The sequence below is a fragment of the Ammodytes marinus genome (genome assembly GCF_949987685.1).
Source record: "Ammodytes marinus genome assembly, chromosome: 12".
NCBI lineage: Eukaryota > Metazoa > Chordata > Actinopteri > Uranoscopiformes > Ammodytidae > Ammodytes > Ammodytes marinus.
Genome location: NC_137216.1, coordinates 27143941 through 27169873, shown reverse-complemented (window position 1 = coordinate 27169873; position 25933 = coordinate 27143941). Strand labels below are relative to the sequence as shown.

The 25933-nt window shown below is 39.7% G+C and overlaps 2 protein-coding genes across 2 annotated transcripts in view; one reads left to right on the top strand and one right to left on the bottom strand.

Annotated features, from left to right (window-relative positions):
• Window positions 1-118: 118 nt before the first annotated feature.
• LOC307259041 (contactin-associated protein-like 5) overlaps window positions 119-25933 on the top strand; it is a gene marked incomplete at both ends in the record, with an annotated part of 84159 nt that continues 58344 nt past the window's right edge. Inside the window, 3 exons of the mRNA XM_080038764.1 lie at window positions 119-197; window positions 15788-15898; window positions 18178-18371. Coding sequence (XP_079894890.1) covers window positions 119-197; window positions 15788-15898; window positions 18178-18371 — 384 coding nt within the window. The remainder of the gene's footprint in view (window positions 198-15787; window positions 15899-18177; window positions 18372-25933) is intronic.
• On the bottom strand, window positions 23338-25377 carry LOC307259042 (uncharacterized protein). The gene is made up of 2 exons (XM_080038765.1): window positions 24939-25377; window positions 23338-24159 (listed from the first exon to the last, which is right to left on the bottom strand). Exons 1-2 carry the CDS (start codon window positions 25374-25376, stop codon window positions 23560-23562), a joined length of 1038 nt encoding a protein of 345 aa, XP_079894891.1. The 5' UTR covers window position 25377; the 3' UTR covers window positions 23338-23559.

Here is a 25933-nt window from a genome sequence, read left to right as displayed (position 1 = left end):
CTTCTATCCCTCCATGCAGGAGGAGGACAACCTCGTTTCTTGTCAGTTATTCTCTCCATCTCTCTCTTTCTCTCCATCTCTCTGAATACACGGATACTACCACACCACGGCTGGGAAGATGGTTTTTCTATCGCATATGGTTATTACCCTTTTTTATACTCTGAGCGTCTTCAGTGGAGCGACCGCCGCCACTCATTGTAAGTATTTCACCTGTGAGCGCCTCTCTTCTCTTCTCTGATCCTCAAGTGAACGCTGAGGCACACAGTCAGACAGGGAGCTGTTCACACCATACACACTGGCCAAGTTTACACGGCTGGCTGCTACCTTTGTCCTTTTGCTGTTGCATTGGGAGGCTCGTGACTGTTAGAGAGATGTGAATGTGCTGTTGTTGACCACTTTGACGCGTAGACTATAGGCTACTTTATTACGGCTGTGTCGGTACGGAATTACGCAAATGAGCAAGTTGTTGTGTTTCCACTGAAGGTCAAACAAACAGGTTCATTTGTGTTCACTCACAAGTCAAACGGTGTCTGGAGAGTGGAGACATGCGTCAATCAATTCCTATATGCTACATGCTATTATTTCTAAGGGTCAGTGGTGTTTTTTTGGGCATGCTGTCTCGCGCGCGCGCGCGCGCGTGTGTGTGTGTGTGTGTGTGTGACAAACTGCTGACTGGCCACAGATGTTACGGCTGCTGCTGTTATCGGTCTCGACTCCTACGTGAATATAGCAGCCAATATACCGTCACACCAGCCCTGCTGAATCTCCCACTATAAAGACAGATTGCTTTCACCCAAGGGTGTTTTTCATTTTAACATTTGGAGCTGTGCAGTTTTTTTGCTCCGTGTCTAATGGCACGAGGGGGGATCCAATAATACGCGGAGGAGTGAGAACACTTTGGATAAAGCCTCAATCCTTTGAGTCGGTTTTTAGGCGAAATATACCCATACATTGACGGTTTTCCAGTTTATGAAATGTTAAGACTTCAGTTTTGAGCTGATGTTTTGACTAGTGAATAGTATTGGGTTTGACTATTCTTGGATGGACTTCACAAGCCATTTGAAGTCAAATTATACATAGTTGTTGTTATACTAGTTATATCCTATAGCGAATGGTCGATTGAATAATTAATAAAATATATTAAGAAGTGCAATACATTGTGAAAATACTAGATCCACCTCTACTGGTTTTAACCCTATGGAGATTTGGTCATTTCAGACACATGTATGTTTTTGTCTATTTTAGTTAATTCCATGATGTTCTAGAAACAGTTTCAGAGGTCTGCAAATCCCAAACTATAGACACCTCTTATAAACACAGGCCACTGTTAAGGCAAAATGTGTGTTCATACTGAATACATTCAGTTGGCACACATCTAGCTGAGCTGTTCAAAACATGTTGTCTATATCCTCAAAGTGGTAATGTAAGTTGCTGGTTCAAAATATTAGAAACACCTCTAAGAATAAGCACATAGCACCATAAACTACAATACAGCCTCCAAACTGACAATGCAGTTAAATGAACATATCACTAAAGAAGGTTCAACACAGACTAAAAACTATACCATTCCTCACTGTAGGGTTTAGTTAGCCTGCATTAGTGCCATGACATGGCAACTGATTGGACTTTGATGGTTGAATTTACAGTAAATGTTTGATGTTCAAAAAGAGGCAAATAGCATAATCTGGAATGTAATGGCATCATTAAACCATTTTACGAGTCACTGTATTCTTTCCTGTGGGTATTCAGGCCCATATTTCCACTGTAACACTGAATCTAATTGGTCCACAGGGATATTTTTCTAAGGATGCTCACGCTCCCCAGAGGATTAACCTTTCCACTTGGATTCTCTATGAGTCTCGCTCCTTACACACTTAGGCAAACACGTCAGCTTTCCACAGAAGATACATACAACTTATGATTTCATTAAGTTTACGTTTTTAGAACTCATCTGTGAAGAAATGATCAGTACATAACAGTAACAGTCATTAAGATGTGATCAAATAGGATGAGAAAAACTTTATCTGTCATGAGTAAGAGAAATGCATCTTTAAAGGCTCAGATAATATAAAATAGATCGACAAAACAGTTCAAAAGCAACGGCAATACAAATAGTGAATGAATGCGAAAATAATCACAAAAAAATGCAATTAGTTTTTATTTCATACATTTGCATGTTGTTGAAAAAACTCAATGGAGCCGTCTATCTCATGCTTTAGAGCTTTATTTTGTGTTAAACATGTTTATAAAAGTGAGTCTCCCCAGTGAAGGAATCCACCCTCGATGTGACATCATGGTGCTCTCCTTGTTTGTCTTTGCTCTCTGAGGGCGAGTGTGACACCGGGCCTGTGTTGAGGCTTTAAGCCGTTTATATTAAGGTGAGGAACTGAGCTAAACTGACGGCTGCATCACTCATTTATGACACAGTCCCCGTGCTGCTCAGATGTGTTGCAGTGATGGGCTGAGACGTGCTGTGTTCAGATGACATGGGGCAGATGTTCCTGGAGGTCAAAGAGGCCGGTCTAGTGTTAACCACAGAGAAACTAAAGTAGAGGGAAGTGTGTGTGTGTGTGTGTGTGTGTGTGTGTGTGTGTGTGTGTGGCCTTTGTAAGTTGGTGGCCACCTTCTTCCCTTTTGCCCTTTCTAAGGCTTTTAAAAGCAAGACAATGACAAGTACGTCATCCAATACGTCAGCTATTCGATTTAACACTTTTCAGCAGGAGATAATTGATAATGTATCGGCTTGACCTTTAAGAATGGCCAAATGACATGAGGCAACACAGGAGCTTTTCACAAATGTAGCCCATCAAAATGGCTTTTTTCTGTTATCAATTATTTTATTAATGCAGCAAAATACAATTTTTTTTTCATCCATAAGTGGAAATTTGTCCTGACAACAGCAAACCACAAGCTGCTCTCCAATATCAGTAATGGCAAGAGAGGAAACTGATAAGGAAGGGTTGAGTGCTTTGTCTTAAGATAAGGTGAGCATTGTATTGAGTTCTCTGCACCAGTGTTGACCACTGTGGTTTTAGATTCACAACTGAGATGTCCTGTATGCCATGTATGTAGACATCTAGGTTGACAACGATGATAAGAATAGTATGGCTAACACTGAAGACATGAGCATCACTACAATATATTATATATAAGTAGTGTAAGGGGTCACAATTTGAAGGTCATGAATTACATCACAGTTACTTAGACCAGTAACAATTGGTTACACAAACATATTTAAGGTTGTAGACCAGTCAGTGAACATACAGTAGCTTAGCTTAGATTGGATATTGGGCTGAAAAGAAGAAACATGCCTTCCTATAATTCCAAAGATGTCTTGTTGATGTTCTGAGCTTGAATGGAGGTATGTTCACAGTTGAAACCTTATCCAGCCCAACCAATGTATTATAATCAGGGGATATAAGCAGCTGCTAAAGTCCCTGGTTTCTGAGCCATCCGGAGAATATATTTATGCATACGGCTGAATGGGTAGCAATGAAACAATCAGGCTGCATGGTGGGTGTTTACACCAGTTTGGAATGTACTGTGTTAATACAAGTGATTAGATTTACAAGTTCCTCAGAAGAAATATCAAGGGGATATCACTAAATTAATTGCAAGTCTTTATTGGCTGATTTAGAACATATGTGAGCTTCAAATAAAACCCCTTAAAATACGGCAGGGCTCTAAATTTCACTTTATTTCTAATTTGGATTTTGTAAAGTCTAGGGCTGGCCTTGGTTGGAAGGCATGTGAACTGTGAATGTGCAGGTTGGGGCTAAGCTAGCTGTTGAAGCTATACCTCCAAACTATCACATCAGGCTGACTGCTTGGCAAACCCAGATGTCTTGTTTACTGTTTCTACACCACTTTAATACAGAGATGTAGCATGCTGGTGTGGGGCAGCTTCAGAGCTGTTGGAAGGCAACTTGACAACAGAATGGGCTAAGTAAGGGAAAGTACTTCAATAAATAATGCAGCTCAAGGCTTTCGCTGTTGAGTAATTATTGAGGTGACGTGATAACTGTAATTTTCCAATACACTGTTGTAGCAGCATTCTCGTATAGGGCTTCTGTGTTATAGTTAATATAATAAATGACACTCTTCCCCACAGGTCTGTCGGAGGAATATATTGCTATCCGCTCTGAGTGATTCCCTCACAGCAGGTGGAGAGCGCTGCATCAGGCATCCATCTTTCATAAGCTAGAATGTGTTTCCTGTGACAGAGAGAACACCACACACATATACGTATTTACTTAAAATTCCATGCTCCAGCTTTCGCTCAGCGCGCAGATACTTCAAAACTAATTATTTCCCGTCCGAAGCACCTGGAAACATGCTGTAGAGGAGCTAAGCATCGCAGCAGAAGGGATGCCCTGGTGTGTGTGTGTGTGTGTGTGTTTGTGTGTGTGTAGCTTTTAACCATCGGAGTGAGGACATTTTTGGAAAGTGAGGACAAATTGCCCTGTCCTCACTTCTTCAAAGGCCTGTTTGAGGGTTAAGACTTGGTTTTAAGGTTTAAGGGTTGGAGTTAGGGATATAGTTGTGATGGTTAAGGTTAGGCTAAGGAGCTAGGAAATGTATTACGCCAGCATGTGTCCTCAAAAGATACAATTACAGGAATGTGTGTGTGTGTGAGAGAGCTGCAGAATTGGTCATCTAATGAATGAGAAGCGGGCACTCGAGGCTCACACACCTCTCGCTGTACACATTCAAGGCCTGATGAATCTATCAGAAGCTAAATGAGGCAGAACACTGCGGTGCGACGGCACAGCCACTTTCTCCTCATGTTCAAACATACAGTAGATTTACTTTTTAGATGAAACACCAACTGTGAGCAATGTGCAGGGTAAACATCCACAGGCCCTGGCTTCACACTGTTCTATAGTTGGCTTTACATTGCTTGACATATGATGCAACGTGTTGACAGTATGAACAGAGATCGTATATGATTATGTCCCAATGACATCATTCTGAACCTTCAGGGTGGACTTTTAGAAAATCAGTTTTGTCCAATATGCTTGACATGGTGTCTTAAATTAGGTGTACATTATGATTCTTTTATCACAATTTTATATTTCGTAGTAAATAATCTTCTGAATGTTGCTCTCAAATGAACCTAACCAAACTTTATATGAAATAAATAAGTAGTGGCAGCATTTTTATACAAACTTGTAAAAAAAACAAAAAAAAAACAAGCAACTATTTCACTAATTTCCTGGGCAGGTGACACATTTCTATACAGTTCCAATTTGGGAAGTACATTCTCACTGTTGTCATAATTATGTATTTTGATATGTAAAATATTTGGTATGTACTTGTATATTTATGAAGTATTTCTACCTCCAACCCATCCATCTCCATCATATTGACTTCAGTAGACGTTGAATGGAGAGCAGTAACAGATGACTGTGTGTTTGTTCAGTTAAATTGAGCAAATGAAACGTTTGAAAGTTCTCTGCGTGATCTCAAACTGACTGACTGTGACTTTGCAGAGAGACGGAAAATAAGAAACTTTTACAGCCTTTGTTTTATCTTGATCATAGCATTTCCTTCTGATGCATTCCTATTGAATTACTGAGTTCTTCCATTGTGTGTGTGTGTGTGTGTGTGTGTGTGTGTGTGTGTGTGTGTGTGTGTGTGTGTGTGTGTGTGTGTGTGTGTGTGTGTGTGTGTGTGGAGTCGATGCACAGATGCTGTCCTTCACACTGCTATTTCAGGTTTTGCTACTCATTGTTTGAATGTGTGAAAAGTGATTTACTTTTACACCCCAAGTGTTTTGTCGAAACATATGCCATTTTATAGCACCATACTGTATATCTTCACATGATACCTTTATTTAGAATAATTATTATGTCTGGAGCCAGTCTCTAGAATTCTAATGGTTCGGGGGAAGCTTTTTAAACCATTGTCCACTGCAGATTTAGTCGACAGAACAAAATGCTTTTTGATTGTGAGGAGAAAATATAAAATGGACACTTGATCTAAGAACTATTTAGAGGAATTATTTCTGCCCGCTCTCTCAGGAGAAGAATAAAAAAATCCATTGTGATGAATGTGGCGCCAGTGGAGGCCTTTCCATTTCCAGCTGTGCCGGTCACACAGTGACAGTGCACCAATGTCCAGTCTATAGAGTGCAATGAATATGCTTCAAATGGCTGTAGGGGCTGTATAGGGTTTTTATCCTCTATTCATTAATATAGTGTTACTGGCAAGAGGGGTTCAGTAGGATTATCAACACCCACTTTCTATCGACTGTGCCAATAAGATTGATGCAATATTCAGCAAGGGATGAATCAGTGATGAAAAATTAGGCCAGAAAAATGATTCTGTTTTGAACATGAGGACTCAGACATGAAAGTAATAAGGTGTTACATTGAAGGAGAAAAATTCATATTGGCCCTAGCCAGATTTCACACTCTGAATAGCGGTTTATTATTTGATGTAATTGCATTGTGTGGTTATGAATCAGACAGAGGCCTGCGTGGTCACACTGTGTGATATGATATTGATTTAAGATGTGTTCACGGGGAAGTGAAAACAAAGCTTTGTAATCTGGAGGCGCAGGTGTGAAAGGATCAACAAGGAGAGTTCAAAGACGAGGAAGGAGCTTTTATAAAACTGCAATGTTACATAAAAGGGTTCAATTCATATCGGCAAAAACACACAACATTTTAAATATGTACAGCAGTGTCTCCAGTCCAAGTATTCCAATGCAACATATACACAACATCCAAATGCCTATGGACTACTGTACATTGGTCAAGATATTAACAGATTCAAAATCAATGTGTTTTTTCTGTTCCTTATGTCGACTTTCATCATCTTTGGAATGTGTAGTCTTTCTATTGACTGCTCTGCCATGTCCATATAGGATGCAAAGCATATTTTTTTGTTTTTATTTTTGTCGATAATACAGTAAATTCATTCCTGATTTGATGTAACTTCCTGAGAGCCGGCGTGATTCTGATGTGAATATGGGGCAGACGGTAGAGACTCCAAAAAGTATTTAGAGAAGAAGTCTTGTCTAGTCAAGGTCAAATATGAGTAGAATGGCTATTGTGGACAAAATGCTAGTGAAAAATAATATATATATATATATTTGTTTTTACATAGTACAGCTTTAAGCCAACCAACAACTTATTTTTCAGTTCATTTTTAGGATTTTAAGCCATTCAAGTTCACCCTGCAATCTAGATTCTCACATTGTGCAGATATGGATTCCACTGTGTGTCCTCCTGGTGGCTCTTTCAGCCTGTGGCAGCAGCTTTGAAGCAGTAAATATTTCAAAGCAGAGCGACGGAGGAGGCATCATATCTATAAATGCATCTTGTCTTGAGTGACTGCCCGAGCACATTCAACAAATCTATGTAAAGATAGAAGACTTCTGGCAGTGCTGTGAAAAGTCCCTGAACCTCTATCAACCAATTCCTCCAAGACAAAACTTCTGCTTACAAAAGCCTTTTATTTCTTTATTTTATTCTCTTCATCCATTACCGCTCTGTGGGAATCACTCTCTCCAAACATGTTTTCCTCTTTTCTCTCAACTAAAGCCAGACTACTGAATCAATACTGCTGCTTTTTATTCTGAACTGAATCGTGGTTTTGTGGACACCGTTATACCCAAATGATACTCCATAGAAGATGTCATTTCAATGAAAACGCCTCCTCAGTTTCACCCACTGTTTGATAGAAGCAAAAGCAATCAAAATCATGCAATAACAGAGAATTCTCAAACAGTATATTGATGTTGAAACTAAGCTCTTCACTACCTCATATTACCCTATAATTTAAGGCGAGACATTGCAGGTATATAAGGCAAAACTTTAAACTTATAGATAGCATCATGAAACTGGAATAACCTTTAGAATAGTGCTAAGAATGATTTTGGGAAATGTAGTTGATGTAAGTGCTTTAGAAGTTGAGATATTTGGTTCAGAGAATTGTAAAAAAAAAAGTAATGTTGAGTCAATGGCGAAATATAGAGACGCAAACAGAAAAGGTTTGGTAAAAAAATAAAAAAATAAATGTACATTTTGGACCTTTTATTTATACTATATGGAAGAAGACATGTTTTAGAAACATAATAGCCAAAAACATTCTTAAAATTAACCAGTGCTTGTGAAAAAGAATGTTTTTGCCTGCCATGTCTATTCAAATATGTTTGTACCACAGCACTGCAGTATCCATAATTACCTATTAATGCGTCATTGTTAACAAGATATCCCAAATCATCATTGCTTGTCTTTACGTAGCTATTATTTTAAACGCTCCCGGCATTCCTGTATATTAACACAAATCCCTTTTCACTACATTCCCCTTGAACGAGGGTTGAATAATTAATGTTTGTCCGACGAGATGTGTATAATCACTAAAGCTGTCGATAGTAAGACATCACAGCCAGACCAGACGGCCTGTAAATACTTACTGTTCCCTTTAGATCACACAGTGTTCAAAATACATGAAGTAGTGCTACTGTAAACCAGGCCATCTCTATCTATCTCCATCATTTGTATTGACGTGTGCTTCCTTGAATTCAGGACTAATTGTCAACCGATCGGCCCAATACTCGGGCTCATAGCAGAGGTCATAAAAAAAAAATGCCTGTTATTCCATGCGTGGTATCATATGAAGCTTTATCAATACCACACAAAGGGCTCAAACCGCTAACGTTACCAGATGCTATCGCTGTAGCCTTTTGATATTATTGACTATGTGGTCTGTGTTGTCTGAATGTAGATGCAGCGTCCAGGCTTTCCTCTGCTGGGGGTTTATCACTGCCCATAAAAGGTGCTATACGTGTGGGTTCTTTATTGCAGCAAAAGCAGAAAATCATCATGATGTATATATAGCATAATTAGCAATAGCAACGGAGTGTATATCTTGTCGATCAATACCCAGTGAAGTAATGGCTGGACTGGAGACACATTTTTACAAGTGCATGGAGAACGGCTAAGTAACTCATTTTCTTGTTTTTTAATTATCTCTTTGAGGCCGGCAGACTTTCTTCTCTGTCACATTAGTCAAAGTAATCACTCACAGAAAACCTAATGAAACGACAACTTTGATACATGGCTTAACTCATTTATCAAGTGTAAAATACAGTTTATTTTGTGTTCATTTAGTGTTGTGGGGGGATTGGGTTTCAGAATAATGGAACCATTTGAAAACTAGGCTGTGGTGAGGACTTGTGAAAGGCATTTGAGGTTTTATAATCTAAACGTTTATCGGTTATTGTTGTATGGCAGATTTGGTTACAAGCTCTTTTGATTTGATTCTAATCGTTTATTTGCAGTTTTGGAGTTTGTCTAAATGGTGGATTTATGCTTTTTCTTTTATGGCCTTGTACACACTGCAACACAGGACGTCTATTCAAAACCTGCTGAGTTGCTCTCATTGGACAGACCCATTTAAAAACATTAATGGATGATTTAGCTGCTAATTTCTCTGCTAAAATATATATTGATCTGTTGTTAAAAGAAGAAAAAAACAGCATACTTTGCAGCCGCAGTTGTGGGAACATTAACTGCCTGCTGATTACAGTAGCTGCCTACACACACACACACACACACACATACACACACACACACACACACACACACACACACACACACACACACACACGCTCACACACACATACACCAAATGCTTTTTCAGCATTTCGCTGATGGAGGTCTTAATGTACAAGGACAGACGTGCACTTTCAGAGATCCATTGTACTGTAGTCATTCATTATTCAAACATCATGTTCTGAGAATGTACTGTTCTTCAGAAAATTTAGAAAAACATGAATAGACCTACAATTATTCAAACCTTGGAAGAATTACATTTATTTCTAAGGAGATGATTTAGTTGTTGAATATTTCCAACATAAACACCTTTGTGTCGTAGATCAACTGCTTTTATTATTCAAGTGGTTGAAGAAGTCCTTTACTGAGGTAAGAGTAAAAAATGCAACTATACAATATTTGTATAACTCTGTTGTATTTATTATCATTACATACCATTGCAAAGGGAATAAGATGAAGCCCAAGGCTTACTTGTGCCAATCCTGCAGTTAAAACAGCATTTCAATTTTGTATTTCGTCAAATACAAGTCAATCATCTGTCATATGTTCCTGTATAATGTGCAACTAATCTTTTATAATGCATCATCATTTAAAACCTTTTCATAAGTTATCTGTGTACAATCTTAATCTAACCAATAACCAACAATCTCAGCTGTCAAATCAATTAATAAACATTAGAGTAGAAATATGAAGTTGAATAAAACAGAAATACTCAAGGTAAATGCAAAATACCCTCAGCATGGTGCAATACTCAGTTATATTTAAGCACCGGTTGTCAACATGTTTAACACCTACAATAATGAAGTTGCAGAAGTCACATAGAGTTCATGCAACAAACCTGTAAACCAATAATCAGTAAACCAATAATCAGTGTATCTCTCTATCCTAATAAGCCGCTTTTATTGCTAGCCTCTGTGTACAATGGACTATGCTGTTTGTGTCAGTTACAGTCTGCTGGGATTTGACTGGGAGTTCAGTACATCTGTATGATTCGAACCACGCGCGCGTGCGTGTGTGTGTGTGTGTGTGTGTGTGTGTGTGTGTGTGTGTGTGTGTGTGTGTGTGCACGTGTGCGTGTGTGTCTTGCGTTCTCATTTTGCAGCTGTAACTTAAATCACATGGTTTTGAATCCCCACAGTGAAGAGGATCAGGTCTGATTGAGAAGCCTTGCTCTAGTCTGCAGCTCAACCCTTCTGCCTACAGTATCTCTATTGAACATTCTATTTTTAGGAAATCCATTTTGTCATTTTTTTCATTTTCAACTGATTGTACATTTCCTGATACTTGATATCCAAGAGGCAAATTCTCATATATTTTCGTGAGCCTTGTCTATGGGGTACGGGCCTGTTATTCAGGTGCGGCTTTGCCTCTCTGCAATTAGATCTTAAAGGATTCACCCTGTGCATGCTACAAATAGCACTTTGTAGTGATAATTGAGTTGGATTTCTTTGCGGAGCTGAAGCTGTTTTGTGCGCTCAGGTTAAGTCGGTCTTGCTAATGAGCAGATGAGGAAAAAGGAGCATTGGAAATAGGCGCTGGATTTACAGTATATTTAGCTGATAGTGAGGAGGCTGAATGAGTTGTTTTAGAGATGCCATGTTACCCTGACATTAAAGGCCAACCAGTAGTCAGACAATGGTTACGTTCCAAATCCCATAGCCTCTTTTTTCTATTCTACATACTACAGCTGATCATACAAAAGTATGTACTTAGCATGCCATATGCTACAATTGGGACTTCATTTGACTTTTTATCTCATCATAACATTGCTCCTTATGTTACAAATGGGACATACTTTTAGATAGTTAGTTATGATTAGTTTCATCATACAATCATACCTTGAACTTGTCTCTTGCTTATACATCTGTTGCATTGCTGGTTATTTAGACTTGGATGCTCTGTTGATGTGACGTCACTTCTGTTGTGCAGTGGATTGTAGGTCAGAATTGCAGAAAAAATAGCTGATTTCAACATTAAAAATCAAGACTGGGTGTAGTAGGGCATCCGGGTATTGTTCAGCATGCTACATCTGACCGCATGTACAGTATAGGGACAAATAAAACATTTCTCTACCATATTAAATAACAGGGAAGTATACTGTAGGTATTGCCCCGCAGGGAATGTTTCTATTACATTTTTCATATTCCTGACATCTTGGAATTGAAAAGATTATTTGTTTGCAAATTTAATCATAGACATTTTCATTTCGTGTGACACAGTTTTTGATTCAATGATGGACATCCAACAGGCTAGACAGCAGAGTGAAAGCTGAAAGGATGATAGGAATTTAACTGGTACAATGATATTGAAAAGGAGCATTAAAGGATAAGTCTGGCAGTATTCTAAGTTTCTGTTATTGTCAAGAAATCCCACGAAAAGACCCAAATACCAATAAAGAATTTATAATTTTAGTAACTGTAGTTGTGTGTGAATCTGAGCCTGAAGCACTGCAGCTCAGTCCTCTGTGCCATGAAGCTCTATTGTTTTCCAATAACTATTAAAAGCACATCAATGAGCTGCACCGTGACGTCTTCCTTCACTATGGGAAATAAAGGCAGAGTCGTTTATTTTGAGCTGATCCCACATGCCACTGTTCTAGTGCTGTACATACTCACTGTAGCTAATACACCACATGGGTATTAGCTGTTTTGGAAATGACTTCTCCTTTTGTGTCTATGAATGTGAGTGGCTATTAGGATATTTTTCAGTTGTCAGAAGAAGCTTTTAGGTAAGTGCCTCAAAGACAGTAGGAAATCAGAAAATAAATACATGATAAACTATCACATGGTCCATTATGGTCTTTTTATGAGACATGAAAAACGAAGCATAACACCTTCCTTATCATCTAATGAAACTCCACACTGACCCCAAACAGCAAATGCATTTCTGAATAGAGATCATGATTATAGTTGCAACCATATCAAGTGAAATTTAACTAGAGGATTAATCGGGGCGATTAGTGGCATTTTGACATAATCTGAGGTAATATACATAATCGGCTGATATCTGCGTTCACAAGGACGATTATGAAATTTTAAAAAATATGTCTGCAGAAGGCACTGCCGGCCAGATATACAGTATATCTTAATAATTGCAGGTTTGAGAGTAATCCAGGAGTCCCTTATGGCAATATTTTACACCAGGGAAAGGCAAGTGCAATAGACAATATTTATTTTATTTTCAAATATGTTCTGTATTCTGTTCATTTAAGTTCAATTTTGTCTCTTATTTGTTTTTAATAGTACATTAATGTGTTGTATGTTCAAATGCAAAACAATAACAACAACAGTCGACCACTTAATGAACCTTAAATACATGTGCAGCTTGGATTGAGTGTGCAGGCGTTCCTCCTTTTACATCCATGCTTTTTTTTTTTAATCTAAAACACAATCAGTGATACACTCTGGTGGGCTACAAACCCAAGATACTTGACATGACACTTCTGTTGGTCTATAGGGGAAAACATCATCCAGTCACGTCTCTGACTGACACTGAAAGCTCCTGCTCTATAGTAGCTGAGTATAGTTCTTATGATTTCAAGAGATATTAAGTATGTGTCTCTCTCTCTCTCTCTCTCTCTCTCTCTCTCTCTCTCTTTCTCTCTCTCTCTCTCTCTCTCTCTCTCTCTCTCTCTGATGATGTATGATGTCAAGAGATATTAAGTCTTCCATCTCTCTGGCATTGGCATGTGCTTGTTGTGTCCATGCGTTGAGATGCACATCTGGGCTCATCATTTGGCTCTTAAGATTCAAGCCTTTGAGCCTCTTGCATAGAGATGGTGAGTCAGCTCCAGAGGATTGTCTGTTATCCCTCATGCCAAGAAGCAGATTTACAGACAAATCATCATCCTGTATCCATAAGTCTGTGTGACTGACAGCCAGGCATTTGGCTCTGGACCAAATCTCTACACAACAACAACAACAACAACATGCTCTGTGAGACGCAGGGCTTTGCACACAGAGAAACTGCCTCTGCATGCCCTCACTAAAGGCTGCATACAATTAATAGAAACTTAATCGAAAACACATTATAGACTACTGCCATTTTTAAATCGCAGGGGGCACAATATTCATCAAAGGAGAAATGTGTGTGTCATTGTCACTTTAATTCTAATGTGGTGGTGCTGCAGAGTTGTCCTGGCTTACACATGACATTCTACAGATTTAAGAAAACATATTTGTTTGGTACAGATCACTGCAAAAATCACAACATGATAATTTTAATACATTTACAAAAAGGACAACAATTATGTTAAGATGTTCATTCCCTCTATTATTGAATATCAAATTGCAATTGCAAGATCAGTCCAACTAATCGCAATTAGATTTTTTTTTCAAAAGCGTGCAGCCCTACTTTCACACAGCGAGACCTCATATCCCCTCTCACTTTGAATCTCAAACCATCAAAATACTGTTGGTTGTTTCACCTTAGCCAAGGTTTCAAGGTCTCATTGTTGTGGTGATGTGAAGGGCGGACTGAATGAAGGAGCACATCAGAGAGAGTATTCGTCATGCATCGTGCAAGAGAGGAACGATAGAACATAGATTGAAAGGGAGATAGATTGAGAATCCTTAGGGATCAAAGGGAACTCTCTGAGAGACTGTTAACAGATTAAGGGTGCTGTGCTGTTCTTGCATAATAACCTCTAGTTCCAGTAGCGTCAGAGAAGATGGCGATGGCATGCCACTGTTCTCTTCTCATTTGAACATCTGCATCAAACTGCATCACAGCTCGGCTCATAATGTGAGTCTGGGAACAAGACAGCTTGATCCACTTTAGTCACACTTGAAATCAGGATTAGAGAAATCTCTTGGCCAGCGATCTGAAAGCAGTCAAATCAGGTCAGTCTGAACATTTGGTGGGACGCCCAAATAAGGGGTAAAGGACGAGATCACGCTGTCAATTCTGCTGTGCTCTCTATAGTCTACCAGATGGACGGCCAATTGACTGCTCCAGATGTGTTCCCAGAATCCATGTGAACTCCAAAGTAGAAAGGCAATCCAAAAACAAAAAGCCTCTCGCACTCCGAGGAGAGGAGTGAACCACACGCTGATGGAGAGAATACGGAGATAATTGTAATCAGGCCGGTGCCAGTTTTCATTACGTCCTCAGACGCCAGCTGTTAAAGCCCCTGTAAACCCAAATCCACAAAATCCCTCAAACTATGTGATTTGGGGAGTTAGTGCATGATATAGTAAAGCATTTGAAAAGAGTTATAGGCATATTCATCAATCCAGATGAGAGATAATGTCATTTCAGTTTGATAAACTTTACAGAAATTTGGTTTAGATGAGGCGGGCTATGCTCTGGTTATTATGACCCAGTAGGTATTATGAACCATTTCCCCTCCCGAATACATTCTTTAAAACAATTACTATTTCCATGGAAACAGTTTGATTGATATACGGCCACAACCACACAGCCCTTTCAAACAGTCTCTAGACAGCAACAACAACAAAAAAAAAATTATTACTAAATTTTATAATATCTATGGAAATTTCTTTTCATACATATTTTAGTTAAAGCTTATTAAGACATCCAACTCTGATATCATATATTGTTTTTCCTTTAGTTGACCAGGTTTTCAGAGTAAAATCAAACAACAGTGATAGGGGCTGTTCTTGTGTGACTGGCTGCTCTTATTGTGGCGGGCAGCTGTGTGTGGATCAGAGGAAGACATTGAGACTGACAGGTTTTTAGATCACTGGACTCTTAATCTGTTGGACGTGATGTAATCTCACACTGTGGGATTATAAAGGAACACACACACACACACACACACACACACACACACACACACACACACACACACACACACACACCCGCACACCTGCAAGCACACAAAAGGAGTCGTGGCGTTTTTCTCTGCTATTTTCAAGGGTCAGCACATGGGTTAATAGACTGTTTGGGGTATCTGAGGAGTGGATAAGTGAGGCAGCCCTGTTATTTCCCCCGTTCTTGCTTTTAAACTCTCCCACTGACAGGTAAAAGATGCACTCTGAACCGACATCTTTAACTACTCAAGCATATAGGCATTCTTTTATTTTTGTCAGCTGAATAAAATCCAAAGAATACGTCTCCTTTAGAAAGCACCCTAATAGTCAGATTTGCATGTGGAATATTATATGAAATAAAATATGCAACGAAAAGTTGTTTTGAAGTTTAATGACTTCTGAATTATTCATGTTTTTGTTGTGTTTGTTGTTTTTGTTCTCTCACAGATAATTGCAACGGTCCTCTGGTCTCCACATTAGCCCAGTCATCGTTCCAGAGCTCCACCCAGTCCTCAGTCGGCTACGCTGCTCACAACGCCAAGCTCAACAGAAGAGACGGTGAGGGCAGAGAGAGGATGTTAGTGCATGGAGGCCATGTTGTATGAATGTTTAAAGGTGGAGTCAGTCATTCTGGAGAGCAGCTGTTGCCAAAATCACTTTTTGTCAAAATCAGTGAATATCTCCTCACGATCCGCTACCTATTGTGTGTGCCCTGAAAAAAAATGGTGTTAATTTACAGCATAGGCTCTGTTAATTGGCGTATAAATGGGTCCCACCGTAGTTATAGCAACATGCCTCTTTAAAGAGCCTAGGCTGTTTATTAGCACTGGATTTTTTTTCAGCACACACAGTACAGACAGGTAGAGGATTTGTGAGGAGATATTCACTGAGTTTGACAAAAAGTGATTTTGACAACAAACATTATCCAGTATCCCTGACTCCACCTTTAATTTAAACCAGGGAGGTAGCATACGCTCTAATCCTCATAGGAACCATTTGGTTAATGGTCATATGGTTTGTTTTAAGGAGACCACATGTGAGCTATTAGGTTTAAGGACCTGCTGAGTTTGCAACCTGCTGCAATTCAGAGGAGACACGTTTCATTATGTTGAAGAGGTGGCTGTAAGTCACTACTAGTACACTGAACTAAAATTAGTTTCACAGTTACATTCAAACTCATACATCCCTGTTTGTATCCAATATTGTTTTTAAATCATGAGAAGGACATTATCATTTAAAAGGGTTTGTCTATTTTTGAAACATGTAGAGTGAGAAACAATGTAAAATACAGACTGTGTTTCAGTTCTGTTAAATTATTTCTGAGTTAAATTATGGAGTGGTCTTTGGGACAAGTTGAAATTATTCAGATCTCTGGTGAGTCACAAGAAAGACTGAAAATGAGGAAAATTACTTTTATTCATAATTCAAGATAAATGAAAAAGAATACTGTTATATGGCAAAGAAAGTCACTTTGTTAAATGAATTGGAAAATAAGAAAGTTCTGAAACAATCTCTGGTTTATTTTGAATATAGTGAGCACATTCACTGCATTATAGCAGGGTATAGCAGGGTTATAGCAGGGTTATAGCAGCCCTTGGACCCACCCCATAACTGCAAAAGGAGTCTACTGCCCATAAGCAAATATCATAACTGCAGTGAATATACAAACGAAAGATGAATATGTCAAATCACTACTATAAGGTAAAGGGAACCCTGTGATTTACTTGCGTATTGTACACCTGTCATGTCCTCATCTCTTGCTCCTTTGGTCTCAGTCCCTCCTCTGATAAGTCTTAGAGCCTCTCAGCTAAAAGGAAAAAGCTGTTGAATAAAAATCACTCAACAGCTCCAGCTCCCAGGAGCTTTAGACACACTTCATATACGCCATCACAACCTGAATAGAGCTACAGTCGCTGAATACTAACAACACAATCATTTTCAGGTTTAATAAAAGGGTTTGTGAGTCTGACTAGCAGGTGTAATAGAAGAAGGACTTTCATGTTTCAGTTTTCCAGAAAGACAAAAGACTGACACACCGTATATTGTTTTCAAGCTGTTGACACTTAAAGGTGCAGTCAGGAATTATCAAGAATGTTTTTTGTCAAAACCAGTGAATATTTCCTCATGATCCACTACCTGTCTATACAGTGTGCACTGAAAACAAAACAGTGTTAATACACAGGGTGTGAACAGGCATGTTGCTAGCTGGTGGGCACCCTTTCTTTACATAAAGTACCCTTTGTGTACATACCCGTTTACAGAGCCTAGGCTGGCAGGGTATTATTAACACTTGATTTTTTAAGTACACACACAGTAGTAGGGACACGTAGAGGGATCGTGATATTCACTGATTTCACCTCCAAGCCTTTCATGTACAAACACTGGCTGTGACCACATCAGGACTTTAGGAGTTCTTGAGCCCAGAGGCAACCGAGCAGTAACCACAACAATCCACTGTTCATGGACAGTATTGATGTTTAATCAGTTCCCCTTTCCGCCTGAATGGGTGTGGGGGTGGTAGGATGGCCTAGAGGAAAGAGGGGCCGAGCAGTTACCATGAGGTCTCTGGTTTGATCCCAGGGTGTTATTTGCAAAACTAGTGGTGACTGGCTGGTATTACATCTACGGTGTCCACCATCTCTACCATTGTGACCTTGAGCAAGGCACTTACTGTCACCTCAAAACTGCTCCAGGGGCGGCTGTACTATGGCTGACCCTGCGCTCTGACCCCCTCTGAAGTGTGGTAACTTGAGAATGGATAATCTTTTGTTAATGGACAAATAAAGCAACTTAACTTAATTTAACTTATCCCCCCCCCCCCTCCACCTCCCCCATAGGAGCTGGTGGCTGGTCTCCCATGGTGACGGACCAGGAGCCATGGTTACAGGTGGACCTCAGGGAGCAGATGGAGGTGACGGCCGTGGCCACACAGGGTCGCTATGACAGCTGGGACTGGGTCAGCAGTTACCTTCTGCTCTACAGCGACACGGGCCGCGCATGGAAACAGTACAGGCATGAGGACGGAGTGGGGGTGAGTCCACACACTGTATGCTGCTTACACATGAAACTAAGCTGAATTATAAGTTTATTTATGATCATGACAGCAGTTCTATATGTTTGGGATGTGTGGAAACAAAGCATAAAGGTGTGGAAGTCACTTTTTTGCATGCGAGTTACATGAGCTATACAGTAGGGGAGAACGGGGTAATTTGTCACACGGGTTGGTTGTCACAATCGTTATATCTCGGAACCAGAAGGCACTGTCTATGAAATTTTGGTATGTAAATATCCAGAATTGGGATCAGAGATCACCTACATAGTCTTCCTTGGAGTTAGACTGCTGAATTTGAGGTGAGACGACCGTTTGTGTTTTTCATGTCAAATTGAAATATTTAGCTCCTCAGTATTTCTCTTCTAGGCTTTTACACAATGGGTTTATAACAAAACACTTGTTACCCATACAAAGTGTGAAGGGTAAACTATATTTTAGATTGTGGTTAGCAAGCAAATTAGTTGTCAGATGGTTGTTGGCCTTGATGCTAGCAAGAAATTCAAGTTGGGGTTGGTCGTCACATTTTTTGGGGGGTTGGTTGTCACATGTTATCTCAAGGCTGCAGCCAGAAAAGGAACCCAATAACGAAATAAATTGTCAAGCTGTATCCTCACTGACACCCCAGAGAAGGAAAGAATAGAGCAGGAAAAGGCAGCTAGCAAAAAGGGCAACAACCTCAAAACAACCCAGTGCATCCCAAACTAGACCAGCTGCCAAGGCTACAGTAAGTTATGTAGGCCTATTTTTCAACTTGACAATGCAATTAAACTTTCAAATTGAGTTCTACTTTCTTGCCTTCTTTTTAATTATTGATTATTCCCATTAAGATAACATTGTGACAAACAACCCCATAGTGTTTGACAACCAACCCCATGAAGGGGTTGGTTGTCACAATGTGTAAGGGTGTCTTTGATGATTATTTTCTTCTTTATTACAATAAGATAGAAAAAGTGAGGGGTACATATTTCAAGCCAACACCTTAAGCTTCGATTTAATGTAGGAATGACTATTGAAAGATGTTTAGGTGATAAGCAATTCTCACTAGAGTAAAAAGTGTGCCTACTTACCCCGTTCTCCCCTAATCTATTTTTTAAACGCTGTTCTCCGTGAACCATGGCTGACATTGCAGCTCAGGTTCAGATAACACATCATCACACGTTTTTTTTTTCTGACACATTTAAAGGTGTGGGAGGTGTCTGGTGTCAACGCAATTATCATACTGTCATTTAATCCCTCCACGTAATGTCAGAACGTGTTATGCCAGTTGGTACGTGGACTCAAGGTCTTAGCAAATAGCCTTGTGTTAGCGAATGTCATTAATTATTTATTATGTCTGCCCTAGTTATGTCAAAGTCTGCTGACAACATATTAAATTGTTTTTTCTGTGACTTTTTCGACTTGGCAGTCCAATTAGCAGAGTGCGTGGTTTCCCACTGGTACGCTGCTGCTCCAAAGTGGTCTATTTTCTTTCTTCCATAGTGTTGAAATTAAAAGAGCACAGAGAAGTGAGGGTGATTATAATGACTAGAGTGTTGTTTTTAATGAATAGCTCTCCTCCATCTTTTCTTCTGAAAATGAATTATCTGCTGGATGGAATTACAGATGAAAATATCATGAAGTGAAACGTTCCGAGAGAGGTCAGAATCTTACATTATGTTAGTGTCACCAACACAAAAAAGTTTTTTAATTAATACTGAAAAGAGTACAAACAACACTATTTACTTTTCTTTGAGTATTGTTTACTGCTGTGAACACTACTTAGCCTTTTTTAAGGTGCAGTGTGTAAAGGTAATTGGCGTTTTCCAGAACTGACTTAGTATAGATGGAATATTATATTCATAAGTATGTTTAAATAAGTTAAAAGTTTTTTTTTAATTATCCTATCATGAGTCATAGGAGCAGCAGGGTGTGCCACCATGTCACATCGCCATGTTTCTACAGTGGCACGGAATGGACAAACTTTTAATAACAGTAATTCACTTTCATTTAATAGAAATTGCTTGAACAAATTACACTGTATAATACAAGCAATATTTCTTCCTTTTATTATGGTGGGCTGAAATCTATCAAACAGTGCCCAGTGTAAGGGGACCCTGGTGGGTGTAGGACTTTAATCAGCGGCCCAATCTGCTGAAGCTTTGCTGACCAGTAACTGAATGTCTTTAATAAACCATCTGGCAAATGTGTTGCATTTTTTAAAATCATTTTTAACAACATTGTAACAAAATCCAATTACTGCCAAAAAAATTTACAGTGACATGTACAGAGTGACTTTCAATTACACTTGTCCTTTAAGTGTTATCCGGTGCCAGACTTGTTCAAATCTCATGATAAACAGCTTGCAGCTTCTTTAACACACTGTCAGAGCCCATCTCATTATGTCTGCAAAGGGAAATCAAACTGCTGTGCGCTGGGCAGACCAGACATTATGTATGGATATTACCAACATGACCTGCAGCTACCCTTTGTAAGCCACTCACAAGAGAGAGAGAAAAGAGATCGCTCTCCTCATTTCAGATATTATAATTTATACAACATCTCATCCTCTGAAACTTGGCAACCATTAAAACCTGGAACGACCGGCCTGTGTATTAAATACACTATAGTGCAGAGTATTTCAGCCCCTACCGCTCCCCACTGCTTTGTTCTGATCATGTGAGGTTTTATTTAAAGGTGCAAGTCATTGATTCTGGAGAATGCTTGTTGTGAAAATCACTTTTTTTCAAAATCAGAATATCTCCTCACGATCCGCTCCCTTTAAGTGGACTGAAAATCAATCTGGTGTTAATACACAGCCTAGGCTCTGTAAATGGGCATGTTGCTAGCTTTAAAGATGGTGCAGGATGAGGGAAAGCCAATGTGTCTGCGATCTCTAATGAGACTCAGACCTCAGTCGACCAAAGCTTTCAAATGGACCTTGCTGATTCTACCTCACTCTCTATCTATCTGGTATTTTAACAAGAGAGGCTCAAAGGTTACATCACTCTGCCAGGTACAGAACTGAAGGGATGAGACCAGCAGCTGCTGATATGACTGCTAGCCCTCAGCCACTCTCACCTAATGTTGAGCCAAATTAGCTCCATGGATAATTTAGCTCAATAAAAAAACTCTGCAGAAGATTGAAGGTCCCTTTGTGATAGCATGAATGCTGCTTTGTTTATATATGCAACTGTATGGAACAACAGACAAATTGCGATGATTTGGATATTGAAAGAGACAAGGGATTTTTAAATGTTTATGAAATGGTCTAATTTTTCTTTGTAAATATACTGTTTTCTACCATTTTCATTATAATCTTGCAAACATTGTCATTGATGATTTAGTCACTGCAATCAATGGCAGCCATTGTCTATCTATGGACATATGGATCAAAGGACATCTTCATCGTTAAAATATGTTTAAAAAAATATCTGGAAATGGAAATACAATCAGATGTAGGTGTTGACATATAGTAAAAACATTTTTCAACCTCTTCTTCCTGAGCAAGGGTTAACAGGTATACATATTTTCTCCCTTTTTTTTGCTACCTCTACTTTCCATATGAGTCTGACCCTAGTTCCAGTGTTGTCATAACGGTCTGTTCTCACATTGCTGCTGAAGCGTTCTGAGCAAAGCCACAATAAATGAAGATGTGAAACAACAAGGCGCCGGTCCTCTACAAGCTGATAACAAACTAATTAGTTCAAGCCCAGGAAGGAAAATCTGTGAAAATGTCTTCTGCCTGTGAATGCTTTGAATAGATGAAGTGTGGACTTTCATCTCCTTCAAATGCTGTTAACCTCAAAGTACAACTCATTAACTGAGACATGGACTTCATTTTCTTTACTAAGGTGGACAAATAACCTTGAAGCTTGAAGGAACTTTTAAAGTAGAGCGTTAAAAAAAAAACGACAGAGCCTTTGTTTTTACTAAGCCTGCGTTGACCTATTTTAATTGTGTAATATTTGCAATCTACTTCATGGAGAATTAGCTTGGTTGCTGTTTGCTAATATGCATAGGTGGGAAGAGGGGTCCAAATTACCTTCATTATCCTTAAACAGCCGTATTTATGGATCTTGTTTTTTGATGCAGCTATGAATAAATGTGTAAAACAAATTCATCTCCCTAATGAACCCTCCTGAAAACATTCATTTATACGCTTGTTAGATGTTCAGGTAGATGGGATCTAACGGGGATTAAAAGCTGTTTGCTTGACTCATTTGTCGTTTTGATTACTTTTCAGGTTCCAATTACATTTTTTTTCAGATAGATGAATATTGCCTCACTGTGAAGTTGTTTGACAGTAACCAAGTCCAAACTTCCAAAACACTTTATATATGTATTTCTTTCTTACCAGAATGGGCAATAACAACTGAACTAACCCAACATGTAAAATAACTCTCTGCAACATCAACCTACATAGTGTGAAATTAAACGGTGAGGCAAATGTTGAGTGTGATCAGTGGAGGCAAACTGCTGGCCATTACACCCCGCCAGCAGGATCCAACCCACTGGTGCAAAATGTCAGTGAATCCCCAGGACGGCTGCAGAATCAGCACCCTGGACAGCTGCCATGCTGTTAACATTTAGCTCAGAGCTCCTATGCAGCCGACCAGGGCTGCTCTGGCTGCTGACTCTAGTGTGACATTATAAAAAAACATATTTGTCTGTAGCTTCATATCACCAACATTCCTCAATCCAACCTTAAAGCTGTACTATGTAAGATTTTCAATTATATAAAAAAAATATATATATTATTTTTCACTTGCATTCTGTCCACAATAAACATTCCACTTTCATTTGACTGTGACCAGACTAGACTTCTTCCCTAAATACTGTTTTCAGTCTCTACTGTCTGCCCCCCCCCCCCCCCCCCCTTACATACGTACCAGAATCACACAGGCACTCAGCAAGAAACACACATCAGAAATGTATTACTAGCGACAACATTACAAACAAAAACACTCTTTGGATAACAGCTTGGCTAGTTATTTAGACATGGCAGAGCAGACAACAGAAAGACTACACATTACTGTATTCAATCCACTGTACACCTCACATACAGCCTGCACTGGATTCAGTCAGCAACTTGGTTGATGCAGTATTGACACACAGTCAATACATATTTGACCTGTCATACCTTATCATTAACCCATCCTGTGTTACATTGGACCATGCAAAGTAGATGTTAACTATCATCAGTGATGTGTTTGGGGGATATTGACGGGGGATCTGCAATATGATTCAGAGGAGCCGTCCAGTAGTTGGCCATTTCTTGCTGTTTGCTAACTGCATTGTCTTTTGTTGTAGTGATGCCCAGTTTGGCCAGTTGCTGGAAAACCTCCTTTTTGGGCCCACCACCATTCAATAGTACAGAGTTGATGTAGTACGATAGGGCTGCTAGACGGTTTTCTCTCCCTCTCAGAGCCACTGAGGCTGCAGCACAGATGTGAGGCAGAGAGTCGTTGGTGATTTTTGATAAAATGTTAAACAGGAACGGGGACAGTCGCTTCAGGTCGTCGTGTAACTCCTGGAATGAGAATGATTGCAGCTCTTCAGCACTCGTCCTCCACAGCATGAACTGGTTCTGTTGTTTACACAGGGTCACACAGTCAGCCTCCACCACATCCAACATACTGGCTTTTAAATGCTCCTTCAGCTCTCTGTGTCTTGACATGAGATTGGCAGCTCTGGCAAACTTCCTTTTTGCCACATTCTCAACAATGCCGGCCGTGTCAGATTGGCATTTCAGTATGTTTTCGTTTTGTTTGTCATAGGTGATCATAACCTGAAATAAAAACAATTGGGAATTGTGCATGAAAATTAAATTTGAAAATCTCACATTCACATGACAGATCTACATAACTAGAGGAGTAGGTCTATGGTGTGTTGAATGGGGGGGGGAGGGAGGAGTAAACAACAGTTAGCTTTACAGACTAGCTATACATATGTCTATGGCAGGGGTGTGAAACAATTAGGTAGAAACCAGATAATGTCATCCTTAGACACTTGACCACCAACCATCAATATTATCATGCTATTTTAGTCTCACAGCATGGTCTATTTACAGCCATCAGAAAAGAAAACTGACATTTGTAGCACTTTTAGCAGACATTCCTAGCTGTTAGTTGCGCTACTGTCCTAACCGTGAGCGTTAGCCACATGCAGATACAGCACAGGCTGAGAAAGAGAGAAACAAATTATGTATTTTGCATCACCTAAATTGATACACGGCACGGGCCTGTTCAGGAATTGAAACGGGCCAGGTTTGGCCCGCGAGCCTTGCTTTTGACACATGTTGTCTATGGCATGTTGAATTGGGGAGGGTTAGCAACCATAGACATAATAAAGGATAATAAATAATCCTTTATTATGTCTATGTTAGCAACAGTTAGCTTTACAGCCCTGACAGGGGGATAAGTTGGAGATTCCTGATGTAGACTAGTTAGGTTTCGTTTCAACTAGGGTATGTCACTGTTAACAATTACATGGATGTGTATCTGAGGCAATGCAAGGCAAAGACAAAACAGCATGACAGATACACAACAACTTGTTTGGTTTCCTTACCTTGGTCACACTGCTTCTCGACGGCATTCCAGTGGATTTCCTGGACTTTTTAGCGGGCGGTGGAGTTTCCGACGGTGGAGTTTCCGTAGGTTCTCTGTCTCTCTCGTCAGCGGAACTGTCATCTTCCCCAGGGCATGTCTCTGTCTCTATCTCGATCTCTATCTCTCTCTCCGCGTTCTTCCACTTCTGAAGCACTTCTGTATCGCGCATTAGCCTGGTGATCGTTGTACAGCATCTCCGGCAAATACGATACGACCGAAACGACGTATTGTCAATGGCAAGACCCAGCTTCGACAGTTGACTGCACACATTATCTTTGTCCCTACTATCGAATATTAATTTACAACTTCCAAGTGTTCCATTAATTCTTAAATTAGACGAACAAAACCTGCAGCTATCGTTGACAGGCAACTTCACGCAACCCTGGGTTTGTTCCATGGTTTTGTTTGTGTACAGCCTGAGCGGCGCGCAAACGACTCGAGCAACGTGGTTTCCGGGCGGATATACGTCATGAGTCGACAAAACGTTATGTGAATGTGATTGGTTATGGCAGATCCAGAGTATCATGTCTGGTATAAGACCAGGCATGGAGTGATGGGCTGGAAGACAGCTTCACTTCCCTCACAGAAGAAGCCTCACCTGTTGGCTCTAGCTGTTAGCTCCATGGTGCCTTCACTGCCTGTCTGTCACTTGACACTGACATCTTTAGCGTCTATTCACGGCTTAACCTGTGTGCTGTTATAGGTGGAGACAGTTTCATGTTAACTTTAAAACGTGTCAAACTAGAAAATATGATTTGTGTTGAAGCTGGAGTGAAATTATTCCCAGACATTTGCACACTAGTTCATTGTTATGACTTTTTGAAATTAAATGAAGATGAGCAAATAGTGCAGGAAAATTCAAATCTTTCATTATTTTGATATTGAAAAATGTAGGCTACACATTTGGTTGATTCTTTCATTTTTATTTTGCACTGACTGACTAAAGACAGACTG

Bases quoted from the DNA above. Each gene is read 5' to 3' on its own strand.
- LOC307259042 (XM_080038765.1), bottom strand. From the start codon at position 25,376: ATGGAACAAACCCAGGGTTGCGTGAAGTTGCCTGTCAACGATAGCTGC. The intron at 24,160-24,938 runs GTAAGGAAACCA...TTTTTATTTCAG, and splicing joins CGAGAAGCAGTGTGACCAAG to GTTATGATCACCTATGACAA.